Genomic DNA, 18002 nt, shown 5'->3' with positions numbered 1-18002 from the left:
CTCGAATATCTCTCTCTCGAGTACTTAGAAGGACACTGAGTGGGAGCATGACCATCGTAATATGCGAGGCAAAGCCACCTTGTTCCTTCGCTCCACAATGTTCTCAGCTATCAATGCAGCTAGGATCTTATATGTCCATACCTAAATAAAATTTAACATATATTAAGAACAATAGTAATGTTAAATCAAACAACACAATTATTATGTTAAAGAAATTTACCTGGAGCGCTTGTGGAAATCCAAACAAAGAGTACTTCACGATGTAATTTTTATTTCCTTTCACCTTCGTCTTGTATAGACTACTCTTATCATTCAATGCAGTCTTTAGGACATCGAGTGTCCTCTCCTAAATAATTGTACCCCGGTCTAGACTGTTGTAGTACTCTATGTTTTGAACGTCCTTAAAACATTTAAGGTCCATTGCATTTTTTTGTTTGTTCTTTCCCATAATTTCAACCTCCGTATAGTAGACTAATGTGATCTTCATAGCATCCTCGTCATTTTCAAACTACGACTTCTTGTATTTTTTTCTTCGAGTAGATGAATATGTAAGGTGTCATTCGTCACTCGATTACCAAAATACTTGATTGCAAGTTCATACGAGGACTATTCATTCTGATCAACTCGCATAGGGGATCGCTACAAACCAGTCATCAACAAAAAAATCATCCTTCGAAAAAGTGACGACCTTTCCACAAACAGAGAATGAGATTGAGTCAGATCTCGTCCTCTTCACTTCTCTCAACAACATGTGATGGATAATTGGGCTGTTAAACACCATGTCAACGTCTACAAATCGCTAAAAAACTGTTCTCTTAAACATCTGTAACTGCCTTGGGGTAAGCTTCTCCTTCACAATCTTGTTCACATTAGCAATGTGGGCCAAACTCGTTACTTGACCGGGAATTTGGTTGACTACAGGTATTCTGAAACGTGTTGACTTCTTAAATCACTCCTGCATGAAATAAAGATTCAATCAGTAAACTTCTTCAGAAAAAAAATTGTAAAAAACATTATGTTTAAGTCTCGCTGGCTTCGCTCTCTTTGGTGTCGCTCTCTCTGGTAACTCTCACTTATCTCGCTCACATTCTCTTTTTTTACTCGTCTTCAACCACAGAACACATCGAAAACCAAAAAAACAAAAAAAAAAACCATAGGTTCACAGTATTTCTAAACCCTAGAATGACCCTCCCTCTTTTCTAGTGTCGCTTTCTCTAGTATCACTCTCACTTATCTCGCTCACAAACTCTTTTTACTCGTCTTCAACTACATAACACATCGAAAACAAAAAAAAAAAACCATAAGTTCACAGTATTTCTAAACTCAGAACGACCCACAAAACCCCATTACCAATCAATTTAAGATATTTTCAGGCACAGACTAAAAGATTTGGCGATCATATTCGATTTGTTAGTAGTAGTGGAATCGTTTGCAAGCCCAAATGATGGATTCTAAAGAGTTGTTAGTTTATGAGCGATACGAAGCCGTTGCGCTTGGGAAATTTGAATGAAGAGTTTTTAGTTTTGGTTGGATTTTAGTAAAAGGGTAAGAAGACAAAGAGGTAAGAGTAATTTACATAATTTGATATAACAATATGCCAATCGAAGGTCAATTGATATTATATTTTAAAAATTGATCATTTGACATTTTAGACAGAAAAAAAAAAAAAAAAGAAAAAAAAAAAGAATCATTCGTACAAATTTCCCCATTCGGGCCCAACCTAACAACAAAAATGCGAAAATTTACAGAATGAAAAACAAATCGAAGAAAGGGGACTGGAGTCTGCTGGGATCGACGAGGAGGGCGACGGCGGAGCACAGCCTGCTATAGGAACCTCGCCGCAGCCGTCGATTCCACCCGCGTCGTCCTTCTTCATCACCTAGTTTCATCTTTTCTATCGAATCACGAAGTGAAATCGAGAGCTCATTCGCCAATCTCGATGATGTTCACGGGAGTGAGTTATCCTTCATCGTTTCTCTTACATACATTTCTCTGTTCAGAAATTTTCCTATATGGTGTTCATGTGTTCATTTTGATGGTTCAGTTAGCAATTGATTCGCCACCATCCCAAATTTTTGTGCTTGGATTTCTGAACGAAGCCCTTAGCTCCCTCAAGCGTGATATTTCTCGGATGTTCGCCGTCTTTTACGGCCGACCTAACATCGATGCAGCGGCGAGGTAAAATGACTACACATTTCGAGCCTTTGGTTTGCTTCGGCTGAAAGGAGTGCGAAACTTCATCGACTTTACAGTAATTAATCGACCTTCTGTTTAATAAGTATTAAGAAATGGAAAACATCTTCATTTTGGTTTCTTGTTTTGTCTTCTTGCTTTAAATTTGCCTGTCCTGGTTTTGAGTTTTAAGGAACTTCTCTATGCTTTCTGATTCTAAACATTACATGCGAAGGTCGAAGGAGGACGAGGATTCATTACATCCTGCTCTTAAAACTTTAATGACAACTGTCGGTGACCATTGCGATTTGAGATCTTCGGATTGCTTTTCAGAAAAGCGTAATTTTGATGGCGAAGGAGATCCGCGGGCTGTTTTCAACGTATTGGACGCTCTGCTCAAGGGTAGTCTGGACCGTTTGCAAGCTATGAGGTGATTTTTGCTTTTCTTTGATCAGATTTGCTTTTCACGCTGGTATTGTAGGTCGAAACCTCGATATTTGAACATATATTCTTCAGTGTGGTCGTTGATAGATAAAAGCCATCCTGCTTATAGTCTTTCTTATTTAATTTTCCATTGGAATTTTGTTTTGTAATCTCACCTTTGGGTGATTATGTTACTCCCTTATATCATTCATCAATGAAATTATTTTCGGTCTCAAAATAATAATAATAAAAAAGGAAAGGAAAGAAAAGAAAAGATAGATGAAAGCCATCCTGCTTTTTTTATGGTGAATACCATATAAGTAAACCTTGTTCGATGCATGGAATTATTAATCCTTAAACGATCGTGACACCCTTGAAATTTTACTTCCTCTGACTGCAGCTAAATTCTATGAGCCTATTTATCCTCAAGTAGCTGGTTGGGTATATTGTGTGTTAAATGATTAGCAGATGCTATAATTCATGCTATAGCTCACACTTGCTGTGCACAAACCACTATCTACTTGGATTTATTTTTATTATTATTTTTTTTTATAAGACTGTCTACTTGGAAAATGAAGGTACTTATGCGAATGTACAATTACCTTAATCTGCGATAGTTAGTTGTTAGTAAACTATGCTATCGAGATATAATTCTGTTACAAATGACCATCAATTGAAGGTTTGGCGGGAGAGAAGGGACACAAAAGATAAGAGTTTAATAAGGTTTTAGGGAATTTGTGGGAACTAAGGGAAAACTTGGAGCTCTGAAACTGCTGATCTTTTTACTAAAAAAATCTGGGATTCCTACGTTTTTCTTCATTAAGACATCAATGAGTCCTTTCACATCCATCTTTATATTTACTCAAATAAATTTTATGTATTTTTTCCCGCATGGCTACTCATTGCTTCTTTCTTTAGAGTTTAATATTCATAGAATGCAATGACATATGATTGTTGATGTACTATTATTCCTAGTTGTGATTAGGATAAGAAAATTAAAAAATTGGTGATGGCTGAGGGACTCTTAATCTTCTTTTTTATCTCCCAATTATTTTTATGCTATCAAATAAAATCTAATGATTTTACATGCCCTGAATGATTACAAGGTACGATCTTGTAAACATATGCTAAATGCCTAAAGTTATGCAGGGAAAACATATGTTTGGCGAAGTCAGGTCTTCAGAAATGTTTTTTCGAGACCATTCAGCAACCTGACTACACAGTCATGGTTAGAGATTTGTGTTTAAAAGGAAAGTTAGGAGCAGCTCTTTTGCTTCGGAGAAAGTTGATAAAAGAAGGTTTTGTTGTTGATTTACTCACACATAATTATCTTCTTAATGGACTGTGTATAAACTGTGATATGGAGATGGCAGATTCTCTTTTTAGGGAAATGCTAGAAAGGGGTCCTTCTCCCAGTTGTGCTACATACAACATTATTATTAAGGGTTTCTGCCTTCATATGAATATGGATAGAGCTCTTGACCTATTTTATACCATGGCTAATAGTGGTATTAGGCCAAGTAGAATTACCTATAACATACTCTTACATGCATTGTGCAAGAGAGGCATCTTGGAGGATGCTAGGAAGCTTCTTGAAGATATCCTAGGTAATGATATTAAAACAACAGATGATGCAATCACATCAACTATACTGATGGATGGTTGTTTTAAAGGTGGAGATATGATTCAGGCTATTGCTTTATGGGATGAGATGGTTGAAAAGAAGACGGAGATTGATGTTGTTGCGTTCAATGTCCTTATTCACGGGCTTTGTTTGAATCAAGACAAGAAAACTGCGCTTGGCTATGTTGTCGATATGCTTAAGAGGGGTTTTATTCCTGACATCTTTACATACAACACTCTAATCAGTTATCTTTGTAAAGACGGCCAATTTGGTGAGGCTTACTATATCCAAGACGTCATGTCAAGAATGGGTGTTTCTCCGGATCAAATTTCATACAAAATGATTATTCAAGGTCTATGCATGAATGGAGATGCTATCAAAGCCAATGAGTTTCTTCACTCAATGTTAGAAAAATCAATGGTGCCTGAGCCCCATATTTGGAACCTGATAATTGATTGTTATGGAAGGTATGGATATCTGAGCAATGCAACATCCATCAGGGATCAGATGTTGGCCGCCGGCGTGCAACCAAATGTATTTACTTACAATGCATTGATTCATGCACAAGTTAAAAGGGGGAACATATTTAGTGCATATTCTCTGAAAAAGGATATGCTTTTGTTAGGTCTTTTTCCAGATGTTGTTACTTACAATTTATTGATAAATGGTGCTTATAAGTGTGGACAAAGTCGTTTTGCCCTTCAATTATATGATGAAATGCTGAGGAAGGGATATGAACCCAATAAGATAACATACACAGAACTAATAAGAGGTCACTGTATGTGTGGTGACATGAAGGAGGCAGAAGATCTATTTTTCGAGTTACATAGATCTGGGTTGCCAATGGATATTGTTCCATTTAAAGTTATTTTTGAAAAGTACCATAAAATAGGAGAGCCTGACATGGCAATGAAATTTTATCAAAGGTGGTTGACAATGATGGCTTGAGGAGCTATTTGACAAAATAAATTGTTTGAGGTTACAGCATTATTGTTGCCATTTTGGCTCACAATCATGGAGATTGGCGTACAGATCTCTTTTACTGACCAAATATAATTCGGCCTTCTGTTTGTGGAGATTGCTGATATGTAATGTGCTCCTCCTTGAGGTATGTTCGTGCTATTGCTTTGTCCACTATTTCTTAATCTCTTGCCGTCTTCTCACTGTGCATAACATTCTTATGATCCAATATTCATCACGGCAGGATATTAAAACCTTAATAGCATTGCTCTGTTGCCATAAACTTTCTACTTTACACATGATGCAATATTATAAACTTGTGAAAACTACGTTTTTAGTCCCTAACTTTTTAGAAATGGGTGCATTTGGTCCCTGAGGTTTGCATTTGGCCATTTTAGTGCCTCACTTTTGGAAAATAGTTTTAAAAGGATTCTCTTCCTATTTTTATCTTAATTAAGTATTTTTTTAATTATTATAAATACATATTTAAATTAAAAATTTTAAAAAAACGTTTTCTCTCTCTCACACTTCCAATCTTCTCTCTCCTTCCCTCCATCATTCTTTCACGGTACCCCATCACCTCTCCACCTTCAACCTTCAGCAGCTGCTCCCTCGTTTTAATTTTTTTAATTTAAAATACGTCTTTAAATTAAAAATTTTCCAGTTTTGGTCGTCTCCTTTCTCCCATCCACCGCCACCAAATCCCTCTTCCAGACAAATTGTTTTGTAACCCAAATTGACCAATTTTCGCAAATTGGAAGATCGATGGAAGAGTCTAAATAAGTTGAAGAAGCCAACGAAACGATAAAATTTTTGAATTAGAAGTTTACAATAAGAGTTAATTCAGGAAAGATGAAGACCTTGTCCTCGAAGGCCTGAAGATGAGAAACAAATGAAGCTTTACATCCATGGCAGTAGTGGTGATCTTTGAGCTTGGAACAATGCTCATTGAAGGTTAGCAAAAGGAAGCATTATAAATTATAAAGGGTGGAATTTGCATAAATCAAAAGGGGGAAAATGGGGTTTGGTTGGCTTGACTATTAACGATGGCTGACTTTGGTAGTTTTAGGGGAGGAGGAAGAGGAGAGAGGATTGGAAGTGAGAGAAAAAATATATATTTTTTTTTAATAAAATATTTATTTATAGAACTACCTAATTAATGTAGAAAATAGAAAGAAGAATGTTTTAAACCTATTTATGAAAGGTGAGGAACAAAGTGACCAAATTGAAACCTTAGGGACCAAATGCACATTCCTAAAAACTCAAGGACTAAAAAAGTAGTTTTTCCTATAAACTTTTGAGGTTTATATAGTATCCTTTAGGGGTGATCATTGAAACTGCTAAAACCAAGCCGAATGCTAAATCGAATCGGAATCGAAACTGAACTGAAACCGAATTAGTGTGATTTGGTTCGGTTTCAGATCTGAAAACTGATTTGAAACCGAATCAAACCGCTTTTTTAATAAATATATTAAAAAATAATATATATATATATATATATTGAAAAATAGAGCCACAAATGATGTTTTTCATGATGATAAATCTTTTATATTTTTGTAGTATTTATATTTTTGGACTTTGGAATAATTTTTAAGTTTGTTGTTGAACTAGTAGTGTTAGTAAACTAGACTAGTTATACCAAATAGTGACTAATTGTAATTGTTATTATTAAACTTTAAACATTTTAAATTTCAAAATTAACCGTTAAAACTATATTTTTGAATACATTGTTTCAAATCATAGAAATTTAGAAAATATGAAAAAGCATAAAAATTAAAATTAAAAAAAAAAAAAGTGAAACCGAACCGAACCACATGTTCAGTTCGGTTTCAGAAAATTCATTTTTTAAAATTTGCGGTTTGGTTTGTTTTAAGTCCAAAGTCAAATCGAATCGAACCGTGGACATCTTAGTAGTATCCTCGGACTCTCGGCTCTTGTACTACTGTTTGTTTTCACTGGTTTTAAAATTAGATTATGATTGGAGAGTTGGAGACACAAAAACCAATTATGATGTATCGTTGCAATTGTTTTCACTGCTGTGTGAAGCAGATGGTGCAAAAAATCCAATACTGTAAGCATCTAAGCGAGAAGCCAATTCGGAAGGTGTTTTGGGGATGAATGATGAGATCTGTGCCCATATTGCAGAAAACATTATTAATGGATTTATGCAGCTGATGAGATGCGACTTGAAACTGTGGCACAAGCGTCTGCCTTTGCCTGGCCTAATTGTGTAGCTTGGCTCCTTAATGAGAATGCAAACGAGATTGTGATTCGACGAGTTTGAGGTGCAGCATAACTCGACCCATGGTTGAAAGCAGTAACTTTCATTTGTATGATGCAAAGTGGTGGAGTTACTCTTGATGTCATGGTTAAGATCCTCACCCTATCAAACTGCCAAGCAGTCGAGCACCTTGACGCACAGATCTTTTGTCAGTCAAGTCGGCGATGAACGATGATGGCGAAGAATAAACAAACTGCATTTTTCTTTCATGAATCTCAAGGTTGATTGAAACAAAGTAGCCAAGCCATTATATAGGGACCCATCTACAGTGGTACATTTTCCACCATTGGTGTATTCTGTCCAAACCAAGGACACTAGCGATACACAGACAAACCCGTGGTTTGAGTAACAGTGATTATGCTAATAACTTTACAGAGCTGATCTAGTAACCGAAGTTAACGAAGCAGCGGTGTCGGTAAAAGACACTGTTTGTTCGGCTCTCAATAATGGAGTCGACTTGTTTTTTTCCTCAGTCCAACCTGTTCCCAAAGTTGGCACCCCCAAACTGAAGAATGAGAAAAGAAGACATTTAATACGTAAATACAAGTTTTTTCGTACTTTGAATCAGAGGGGGTGGGTAGGGAGCAAGTTAGAAGACATGAAACTCAGGAGATGATGAAATGTCACTTAAATCCAGTCAATAGAGGGGCCCTTATATTGTGTGGAACAAAGCTACTGAGCCAATGGCTCATGTTTTCCCCAGAAGTTTGGAGGACTGTTTTCAGTGACATTGAATATATGACTGCCCAGGATTCTTCCGAGTAAAACTATTGAAGGATGTGTAGCCAAAATCACTTTGATTTGTCAGTAAGTGAAAAAACGTGAAAAAATGAGTCATAAAAAACGTGAGAAAATGAGTCATTCTCTGTATGAACCGTGAGGTTTCCCCTTTTACCATCTCCTACAAACGGAGCAGTGTCTTTATTGCATAGCTATTTTATTATTAATATTTTTGTATCCATAGGATATTAAATACTAAGTAGGTGTAGAGATGTCCAATGCGGTCGAGGTCTCGTGGGGACCTGCTCCCCGAATACACAAAGAATGGGAGAAGGAGTGGAGAATTTTTTTTCCCGTTTGCAATTCGAGGTCGGTGATGGGAAATATATTTCCCGACCCCAACCTCGCCCCGTGTCTTCGTCCCACCCTGACTTTTGTATATAAATTATAAATTTATAATATATATATATATAGGGGATAATTATGGTGGTTTTAATTATTTAAGTTTAAGACTTTAATTTCTTAGATGTTTAATATTTCAGATATGATGTTTTAATTGTTGAATTTTAATTTATAAAAATTATGAGAATTTAGCATTTTAATTATATCTTTTTAAATTGAATGTGTATTATTGTTTTTATTACTAAAATTGATATATTTTATTGAAATGAAAGTTGTATTAGATATGTTTAAGGAATTGTTAAAAATATGTGTTTAATTGAAATAGAAAAAAATTAGAAAAAATTGATGGTGGGGAACTCGATCTTTGCGAAATTCCCGTAGGGAATCCCCATCCTGTTCCTTGTAGGGAAATTTGCAAGGATGGAAAATGAAATAGGGAGGTGGGGAGAGGGACGGGGAAGGCTTCCCCGTTCTTGCCCCCTTCCTCATCACTGTCTCCGTCCCGTGGACATCTCTAAGTATGTAACCATTATGGATTGAATCGAGGATCTCTTAGTCTTTTATTACTAAGCTATATTGTTTTTTTGTTTTGTTGTATGTTTGTTTTTTTATTTTGGACATCAACAAAGGTAGATTGTTCAAGTAGATAATGTTTTATGCTCTTAAGCAACTGTTTGGTATAAGAGATGGGAGTGGGCGAGAATTTGTAATGCCCTTATTTGATATGGGATGTATTATTTATTGTTTTTTTTTTAAAAAAATATATTCGGTATGAGATTTATGGGGTTTCATATCGTGTACATTTACCAAATTCCGAAGTATGAGTTCTCTTCTTTTTAAAAAAAAAAATATATATATATTTTGCATATAGTTAATTGACAAACTAATATTAATATATTAAAATCAATATAATTTATTGTTGGAAAATTGGAATATGTAGCATTTTTGGGCTAATAACTAAGTGTATGACAATATTTTTAAATAATTGTGAATATAGCAAAATCTATTCGTGATATATTCTATAGTTAATAGACTCTTATTAGTAATAAAATTTGTTACCGATAGACTCTAAGAATTAAATCTAAATTTTGATTTGTAATTATTTTTTTTTCATTGCTCATATGTGCTAATATTTTAGGTTTTTTAGTTATATTTACAACTGCTCTAGAATAGTATGCTTATGTCAACATCTTTTAATTGTAAGAGATTAAGAACATTACTTTACTCGAATCTTGAAATCATATTGCTTCATTTTTTGAATTAGTCAGAATATGACTAAGATTCTTTGTTTCTTTCTTTACAACTCACTACCATGTAATATTTTCATTTTAAGCATGAAGCTAGTGAAATAGTTGTTGAATTAAGAGTTAAAATAAAACGGTTCAAATGCTTATGATACAATAGAAACATAGGGGTCTTTTTAAATATAAAAAAATATTTACACTAGCAACAAATTCTAAAAATACAAAGTAGCTATGGAATTTTTTGCTATAAAATGTAAATATTTTTTAGAATTTTCTATTTATAAGAATTTTCCAAAAAAGAGAAGGGGTATCCCAAAATTAAGGAGTGCCATGGATGGAAACAAATATTTTAAACAACTTTTAAATTTAAATGCATAAATCAAAATTTTAAAACTTAAGGAGAGTTGTTAAAAATTATCCTAAAATTCATAGGTATTTTGTATAATTCAATATTTTCTTGATGCAAACAATTCATTTGTGTAATTTATCCCAATGATCCCCCTTCTTCATTTTTCATAGGGTATTCTCAAGGGGATGGTTATTTATTTGTTTATACTACACCAAATGTGAGAATGAGATTTGAAGCTTTGACTTGAAAAACAAAGTAGCAGATGTCTTGACCAAACTACATTACGTTGTGAAAGCTGAAGAGAAGGGATGGTAACACAAGTTTACATTATTCGTCTTCTATTATTTAGAGTGATTTTTAATACAATGATTGTGAGATGTAGAACCGAACCTTCGACTTTAAGAGAAATGATGCATTCTTTTTATCATTGATGTAAGCTCATTTAGCAAATAATGATCATTTTTTAAACTTTTTACTCTTGTGTTCAATTCAAATTTGACATTAGCATGTATCAATTTTATATTTTCATATAACCTTTGCAAGCAAAAAAGTCGCATAATGAATACTATTCTCGCCAATTGAAAAAAAAAATGCCATTTAAGAATATAACGAATACAAGCGATTCAATTGTTTTCTTTATTTTGGCATGAAACCAACCCACGAATAAAAAATGGCTTATTATTTATTGAATACAAATTCGTCAATGTCATTATTAACTTGCTAAGTTTATTTAGTTCGATTACGTAGAATATGATATAAGAACAATATATTCAATATTTAAAATTAAACGTTCCCCGTATTTCAATATCTCAACATCCAAATACACAATTGTTGATAAATTACGTAATTTATTTAAAACCATAAAACTTAAACAAAACATACACCAATTCAATGTTACAAGACACTAGCTATTTATTTATTTATTTATTTTAACAATAACACAACACTCTCCTTCATTTTTTGTGTTTTAAATCAAACAGATCATAACTTAAAATTACAATGACAAATAACTGTCGATTTATGTATTTACAAATAAAATATATAAATACCAACATGAGTATATAATTGATTTAAGAGCCAAAAAAGATTATAGGTTCAAAATCTCTCAAACTCTCGTTGAACTTAAAAAATAAACCCTCAAACTAAAAAAAAAAAAAAGAAATAATATAACAGAATACAAATGATTCTATTATTTTCTTTATTTTGAAAAAGAAATCAACGACGTAAATCAAAAAATGACTTATTATTTATTGAATAACAAATTCGTTAACGTCTTAATTAACTTGTCAAGTTTATTCAGTCTGATCACGTGGAACATGGTGGGAGAACAATACTCAATATGTAAAATTAAATGTGTCCGGCATTTCAATATCTCAACGTCTAAGTACAAAGTCGTCGATAAATTTGATAATCTATTTGAAACCATAAAACTTAAACAAAGCACACACACATTCAATGTTACAAGACAATAGCTATTTGATTATTATTTTTATTATTATTATTTTGGTAACAATAACATCTCTCTCCTTCATTTTTTTTGTTTTTTCAATCAACAAACCATAATTTAAAATTACAACGACAAACAACTGTTGATTTATTTATCTACAAATAAAAAATATAAATACCAACGAGCATATAATTGATTTAAGAGCCAAAAAAGGTTCGAGGTTCAAAATTTCTCCAACTCTCGTTGAACTTAAAAAATAAACCCTCAAACTAAAAAAAAAAAAAAGTGAAATAATATAATGAATACAGACGATTCTATTATCTTCTTTATTTTGAAAAAAAAAAAAAAATCAACTACATAAATCCAAAAATGACTTATTATTTATTGAATAACAAATTCGTCAACGTCTTGATTAACTTGTCAAGTTTATTCAGTCTGATCACATGGAACTTCGTATAAAAACAATACTCAATATTTAAAATTAAATGTTTCCCGCATTTCAATATCTCAACATTTGAATACAAAGTCGTCGATAAATTTCATAATTTATTTGAAACCATAAAACTTAAACAAAGCACACACCCATTCAATGTTACAAGACAATAGCTATTTGATTTTTTTTTTTTTTTTTTTTTTTGTAACAATAACATCACTCTCCTTCATTTTTTTTTGTTATTTCAATCAACAAATCATAACTTAAAATTACAATGATAAATAGCTGTTGATTTATTTATCTACAAATAAAACATATAAATACCAACATGAGTATATAATTGACTTAAGAGCTAAAAAAGGTTCGAGATTCAAAATCTCTTCAACTGTCTGTTGAACTTAAAAATATACCCTCAAACTAAAAAAAAAGTGAAATAATATAACGAATACAGATGATTCTATTATCTTCTTTATTTTAAAAAAAAAATCAACGACATAAATTCAGAAATGATTTATTATTTATTGAATAACAAATTCGTCAATGTCTTGATTAACTTGCCAAGTTTATTCAATTTGATCACGTGAAACTTTGTATGAAAACAATACTCAATATTTAAAATTAAACGTTTCTCGCATTTCAATATCTCAACGTCTGAATACAAAGTCGTCGATAAATTTCATAATTTATTTGAATCCATACAACTTAAACAAAGCACACACCCATTCAATGCTACAAGACAATAGCTATTTGATTTTTTTTATTATTATTTTTAACAAGAACATCACTCTCCTTCATTTTTTTTGTTTTTTCAATCAACAAACCATAACTTAATATTACAACGAAAAATAACTGTTTATTTATTTATCTACAAATAAAATACATAAATACCAATATGAGCATATAATTGATTTAAGAGCCAAAAACAGTTCGAGGTTCAAAATCTCTCCAACTCTCGTTGAACTTAAAAAATAAACCATCAAACTAAAAAAAAAAAGTGAAATAATATAACGAATACAGACGATTCTATTATCTTCTTTATTTTCAAAAAAAAAAAAAAAATCAACGATATAAATCCAAAAATGACTTATCATTTATTGAATAATAAATTCGTCAATGTCTTGATTAACTTGTCAAGTTTATTCAGTCTGGTCACTTGGAACTTTGTATGGATAAATTTCATAATTTATTTGAAACCATAAAACTTAAAAAAAAACCACACACCCATTCAATGTTACAAGACAATAGTCATTTGATTTGATTTTTTTTTTTTGGGGGGGCGAAAAATAACTGTTGATTTACTTATCTACAAATAAAATATATAAAAACCAACTTGAGCATATAATTGATTGAAGAGCCAAAAAACGTTCGAGATTCAAAATCTCTCCAACTCTGGTTGAACTTAAAAAGTAAACCCTCAAACCAAAAAAAAAAAAATGTGAAATAATATAACAAATACAAATGGTTCTATTATCTTCTTTATGTTGAAAAAAATCAACGACATAAATTCAAAAATGACTTATTATTTATCGAATAACAAATTCGTTAATGTCTTGATTAACTTGCCAAGTTTATTCAGTCTGGTCACTTGAAACTTTGTATGAGAACAATACTCAATATTTAAAATTAGACGTCTCCCGCATTTCAATATCTCAACATCTGAATACAAAGTTGTCGATAAATTTCATAATTTATTTAAAACCATAAAACTTAAACAAAGCACAAACCCATTCAATGTTACAAGACAATAGCTATTTTTTTTTTTTCAATCAACAAACCATAACTTAAAATTACAACGACAAATAGTTGTTGATTTATTTATCTAAAATAAAATATATAAATACCAACATGAGCATATAATTGATTTAAGAGCCAAAAAATATTCAAGGTTCAAAATCTCTCAAACTCTCGTTGAACTTAAAAAATAAACTCTCAAACTAAAAAAAAAGTGAAATAATATAACAAATACAAACGATTCTATTATCTTCTTTATTTTGAAAAAAATCAACGACATAAATCCAAAAATGACTTATTATTTATTGAATAACAAATTCGTCAACGTTTTGATTAACTTACCAAGTTTATTCAGTTTGATTACGTAGAACTTGGTACGAGAACAATACTCGATATTTAAAATTAAACGTTTCCCGCATTTTAATATCTCAATGTCTGAATGCAAAGTCATTGATAAATTTCATAATTTATTTGAAACCATAAAATTTAAACAAACTACACACCCATTCAATGTTACAAGACAATAGCTATTTTATTTGATTTATTATTATTATTATTATTATTATTATTATTTATAACAATAACATCAATCTCCTACATTCTTTATTTTTTCAATCAACAAACCATAACTTAAAATTACAACGACAAATAACTGTTGATTTATTTATCTACAAATAAAATATATAAATACCAACATGAGTATATAATTGATTTAAGAGCCAAAAAAGATTCGAGATTCAAAATCTTTCCAACTCTTGTTGAACTTAAAAAATAAACCCTCAAACTAAAAAAAAAAAAAAAAGGTGAAATAATATAATGAATCTAGACGACTCTATTATCTTCTTTATTTTGAAAAAAATCAACGACATAAATCAAAAAATGACTTATTATTTATTGAATAACAAATTCGTCAACATCTTGATTAACTTGCCAAGTTTATTCAGTCTGATCACGTTGAATTTTGTATGAGAACAATACTCAATATTTAAAATTAAACGTTTCCCATATTTCAATATCTCAACGTCTTAATACAGAGTTGTCAATAAATTTCATAATTTATTTGAAACCATAAAACTTAAACAAACCATACACCCATTCAATGTTACAAGATAATAGCTATTTTTTTTTTTTTAGTTTTTTTTTTTGTAACAATAACATCACTCTCCTTCATTTTTTTTTTTGTTTTTTCAATCAACAAACCATAACTTAAAATTACAACGACAAATAGCTGTTGATATATTTATCTACAAATAAAATATATAAATATCAACATGAGCATATAATTGATTTAAGAGCCAAAAAAGATTTGAGGTTCAAAGTCTCTCCAATTTTCATTGAACTTAAAAAATAAACCCTAAAACTAAAAAAAAAAAGTGAAATAATATAACGAATACATGCGATTCTATTATCTTATTTATTTTTAAAAAATCAACAACATTAATCCAAAAATGACTTATTATTTATTGAATAACAAATTCGTTAACGTCTTGATTAACTTCCCAAGTTTATTCAGTTTGATCACGTAGAACTTGGCATGAAAACAATACTCAATATTTAAAATTAAATGTTTCCCGCATTTTAATATCTCAATGTCTGAATACAAAATCATCGATAAATTTCATAATTTATTTGAAACCATCAAATTTAAACAAACCACATACCCATTCAATGATATAAGACAATAGCTATTTGATTTTTTTTATTTTTTTATTTTTTTATTATTATTTTTTTGTTGTTGTAACAATAACATCACTCTCCTTCATTTTTTTTTTTTGTTTTTTCAATCAACAAACCATAACTTAAAATTACAACGACAAATAGCTGTTGATTTATTTATCTACAAATAAAATATATAAATACCAACATGAGCATATAATTGATTTAAGAGCCAAAAAAAACTTTGAGGTTCAAAATCTCTAAAATTCTTGATGAACTTAAAAAACAAACCCTCAAACTAAAAAAAAAAAAGTAAAATAATATAACAAATACAGACCATTCTATTATCTTCTTTATTTTGAAAAAAACCAAGGACATAAATCCAAATATGACTTATTATTTATTGAATAACAAATTCGTCAATGTCTTTGATTAATTTGTCAAGTTTATTCAGTCTGATCATATGGAATGTGGTATGAGAATAATACTAAATATTTAAAATTAAACGTTTCCCGCATTTCAATATCTCAACGTCTGAATACAAAGTCGTCGATAAATTTCATAATTTATTTGAAACCATAAAACTTAAACAAAGCACACACCCATTCAATGTTACAATACAATAGCTATTTGATTTTTATTTTATTTTTTTGTAACAATAACATCACTCTCCTTTTTTTTTTTTTTTTTTTTTTTTTTTTTTTGGTTTTTCATTCAACAAACCATAACTTAAAATTACAACGACAAATAGCTGTTGATTTATTTATCTACAAATAAAATATATAAATATCAACATGAGCATATAAATGATCTAAGAGCCAAAAAAGATTTGAGGTTCAAAATCTCCCCAATTCTTGTTGAACTTAAAAAATAAACCCTCAAACTAAAAAATGACTTATTAACTTGCAAAGTTTATTCAGTTTGATCACGTGGAACTTGGTACGAGAACAATACTCGATATTTAAAATTAAACGTTTCCCGAATTTCAATATCTCAACGTCTGAATACAAGGTCATCGATAAAATTCATAATTTATTTGAAACCATAAAAATTAAATTCAATGTTACAAGACAATAGCTATTTGATTTTTCTTTTTTTTTTTTTCTTTTTTGTAACAATAACATCACTCTTCTTCATTTTTTGTTTTTTGAATCAACAAACCACAACTTAAAATTACAACGACAAATAACTGTTGATTTATTTATTCTACAAATAAAATATATAAATATTAACATGAGCATAATTTTGATTTAAGAGCCAAAAAAAGGTTTGAGGTTCAAAATCTCTCCAACTCTTATTAAACTTTTAAAAAAAAACCCTTAAACTAAAAAAAAGTGAAATAATATAACGAACACAATCAATTTTATTATTTTCTTTATTTTGAAAAAAAAAATCAACGACATAAATAAAAAAATGACTTATTATTTATTGAATAAAAAATTCGTCATTGTCTTTGTTAACTTACCAAGTTTATTTAGTCCGTAGACACATGGTATAAGAACAATATACTCAATATTTAAAATTAAACGTTTCCCGCATTTCAATATCTCAACGTCCAAATACAAAAGTCATTGATAAATTACGTAATTTATTTAAAACCATAAAACTTAAACAAAGCACACACCAATTCAATGTTACAAAACAATACCTATTTACTTCTCTTTTAACAATAACATTACTCCCCTTCATTTTTTATTTTTTCAATCAACAAACCATAACTTAAAATTACAACGACAAATAATTGTCGATTTATTTATCTACAAATAAAATATATAAATACCATCAAGAGCATATAATTGATTTGAGAGCAAAAAAAGTTCATGGTTCAAAATCTCTCAAACTCTTGTTGAACTTATATAAAAAAAAAACCCTAAACTAAAAAAAAGTGAAATAATATAACGAATACGATTGATTCTATTATTTTCTTTATTTTGAAAAAAATCAACGACATAAATCTAAAAATGACATATTATTTATTGAATAATAAATCCGTCAACGTCTTTATTAACTTGCCAAATTTATTTAGTCCGATCACGTGGAGCATGGTATAAGAGCAATATATTCAATATTTAAAATTAAACGTTTATCACATTTCAATATATCAACATTCAAATACACAGTCGTTGGTAAATTATGTATTTTATTTAAAACCATAAAATTTAAACAAAGCACATACTAATTCAATGTTACAAGAGAATAGTTATTTAGTTTTCTTTTAATAATAACATCACCCTCCTTCATTTTTTGTTTTTTCAATCAACAAACTATAACTTAAAATTACAAAAACAAATATTTATCGATTTATTTATTTACAAATAAAATATGAACATGAACATATAATTGATTTAGGAGCTAAAAAAGATTCGAGTTTCAAGACCTCTCCGACTCTCGTTGAACTTAAAAATAAACCCTTAAACTAAAAAACAAAAAAAGTGAAATAAGAAACACATAAAATAATGTCGTCATAATTTGATTGGATAAATTTCTCTATATTTGGAAATCAAAAGCCGACGTATATGTAACAAAAAAGAAAAAAGAAAAAAGAAAAATATTAAGACGG

General features: G+C 30.3%; 1 protein-coding gene across 3 annotated transcripts; it reads left to right on the top strand.

The window, feature by feature from the left end:
* The first annotated feature begins 1707 nt into the window (after positions 1–1707).
* LOC120075648 (Tetratricopeptide repeat (TPR)-like superfamily protein) lies at positions 1708–10654 on the top strand. Of its 3 annotated transcripts, none has more exons than XM_039029232.2 (5): positions 1708–1954; positions 2045–2178; positions 2408–2602; positions 3745–5327; positions 7229–8684. In XM_039029232.2, the coding sequence occupies exons 1-4, from the start codon at positions 1940–1942 to the stop codon at positions 5165–5167; spliced, it is 1767 nt and encodes a 588-aa protein (XP_038885160.1). In that variant the 5' UTR covers positions 1708–1939; the 3' UTR covers positions 5168–5327; positions 7229–8684. The 3 variants fall into 3 exon arrangements, with proteins under 3 accessions (XP_038885160.1, XP_038885161.1, XP_038885163.1); XM_039029233.2 differs by lacking the exon at positions 7229–8684 and adding an exon at positions 10346–10654 and having other exon boundaries at positions 1726–1954; XM_039029235.2 differs by having other exon boundaries at positions 1726–1954; positions 2045–2251.
* Positions 10655–18002: the final 7348 nt, after the last annotated feature.

Source organism: Benincasa hispida, chromosome 4 (assembly GCF_027475165.1).
Source record: "Benincasa hispida cultivar pf3 chromosome 4, pf3_genome.v1.1, whole genome shotgun sequence".
Lineage (NCBI taxonomy): Eukaryota > Viridiplantae > Streptophyta > Magnoliopsida > Cucurbitales > Cucurbitaceae > Benincasa > Benincasa hispida.
This window is presented reverse-complemented; position numbering and strand designations above follow the sequence as displayed.

Excerpts from the sequence above, each read along its gene's own strand:
- LOC120075648 (XM_039029233.2), top strand. Across the intron at positions 2,179-2,407 it reads AACATCGATGCAGCGGCGAG|GTCGAAGGAGGACGAGGATT; the intron begins GTAAAATGACTA and ends TTACATGCGAAG. Across the intron at positions 2,603-3,744 it reads GACCGTTTGCAAGCTATGAG|GGAAAACATATGTTTGGCGA; the intron begins GTGATTTTTGCT and ends AAAGTTATGCAG.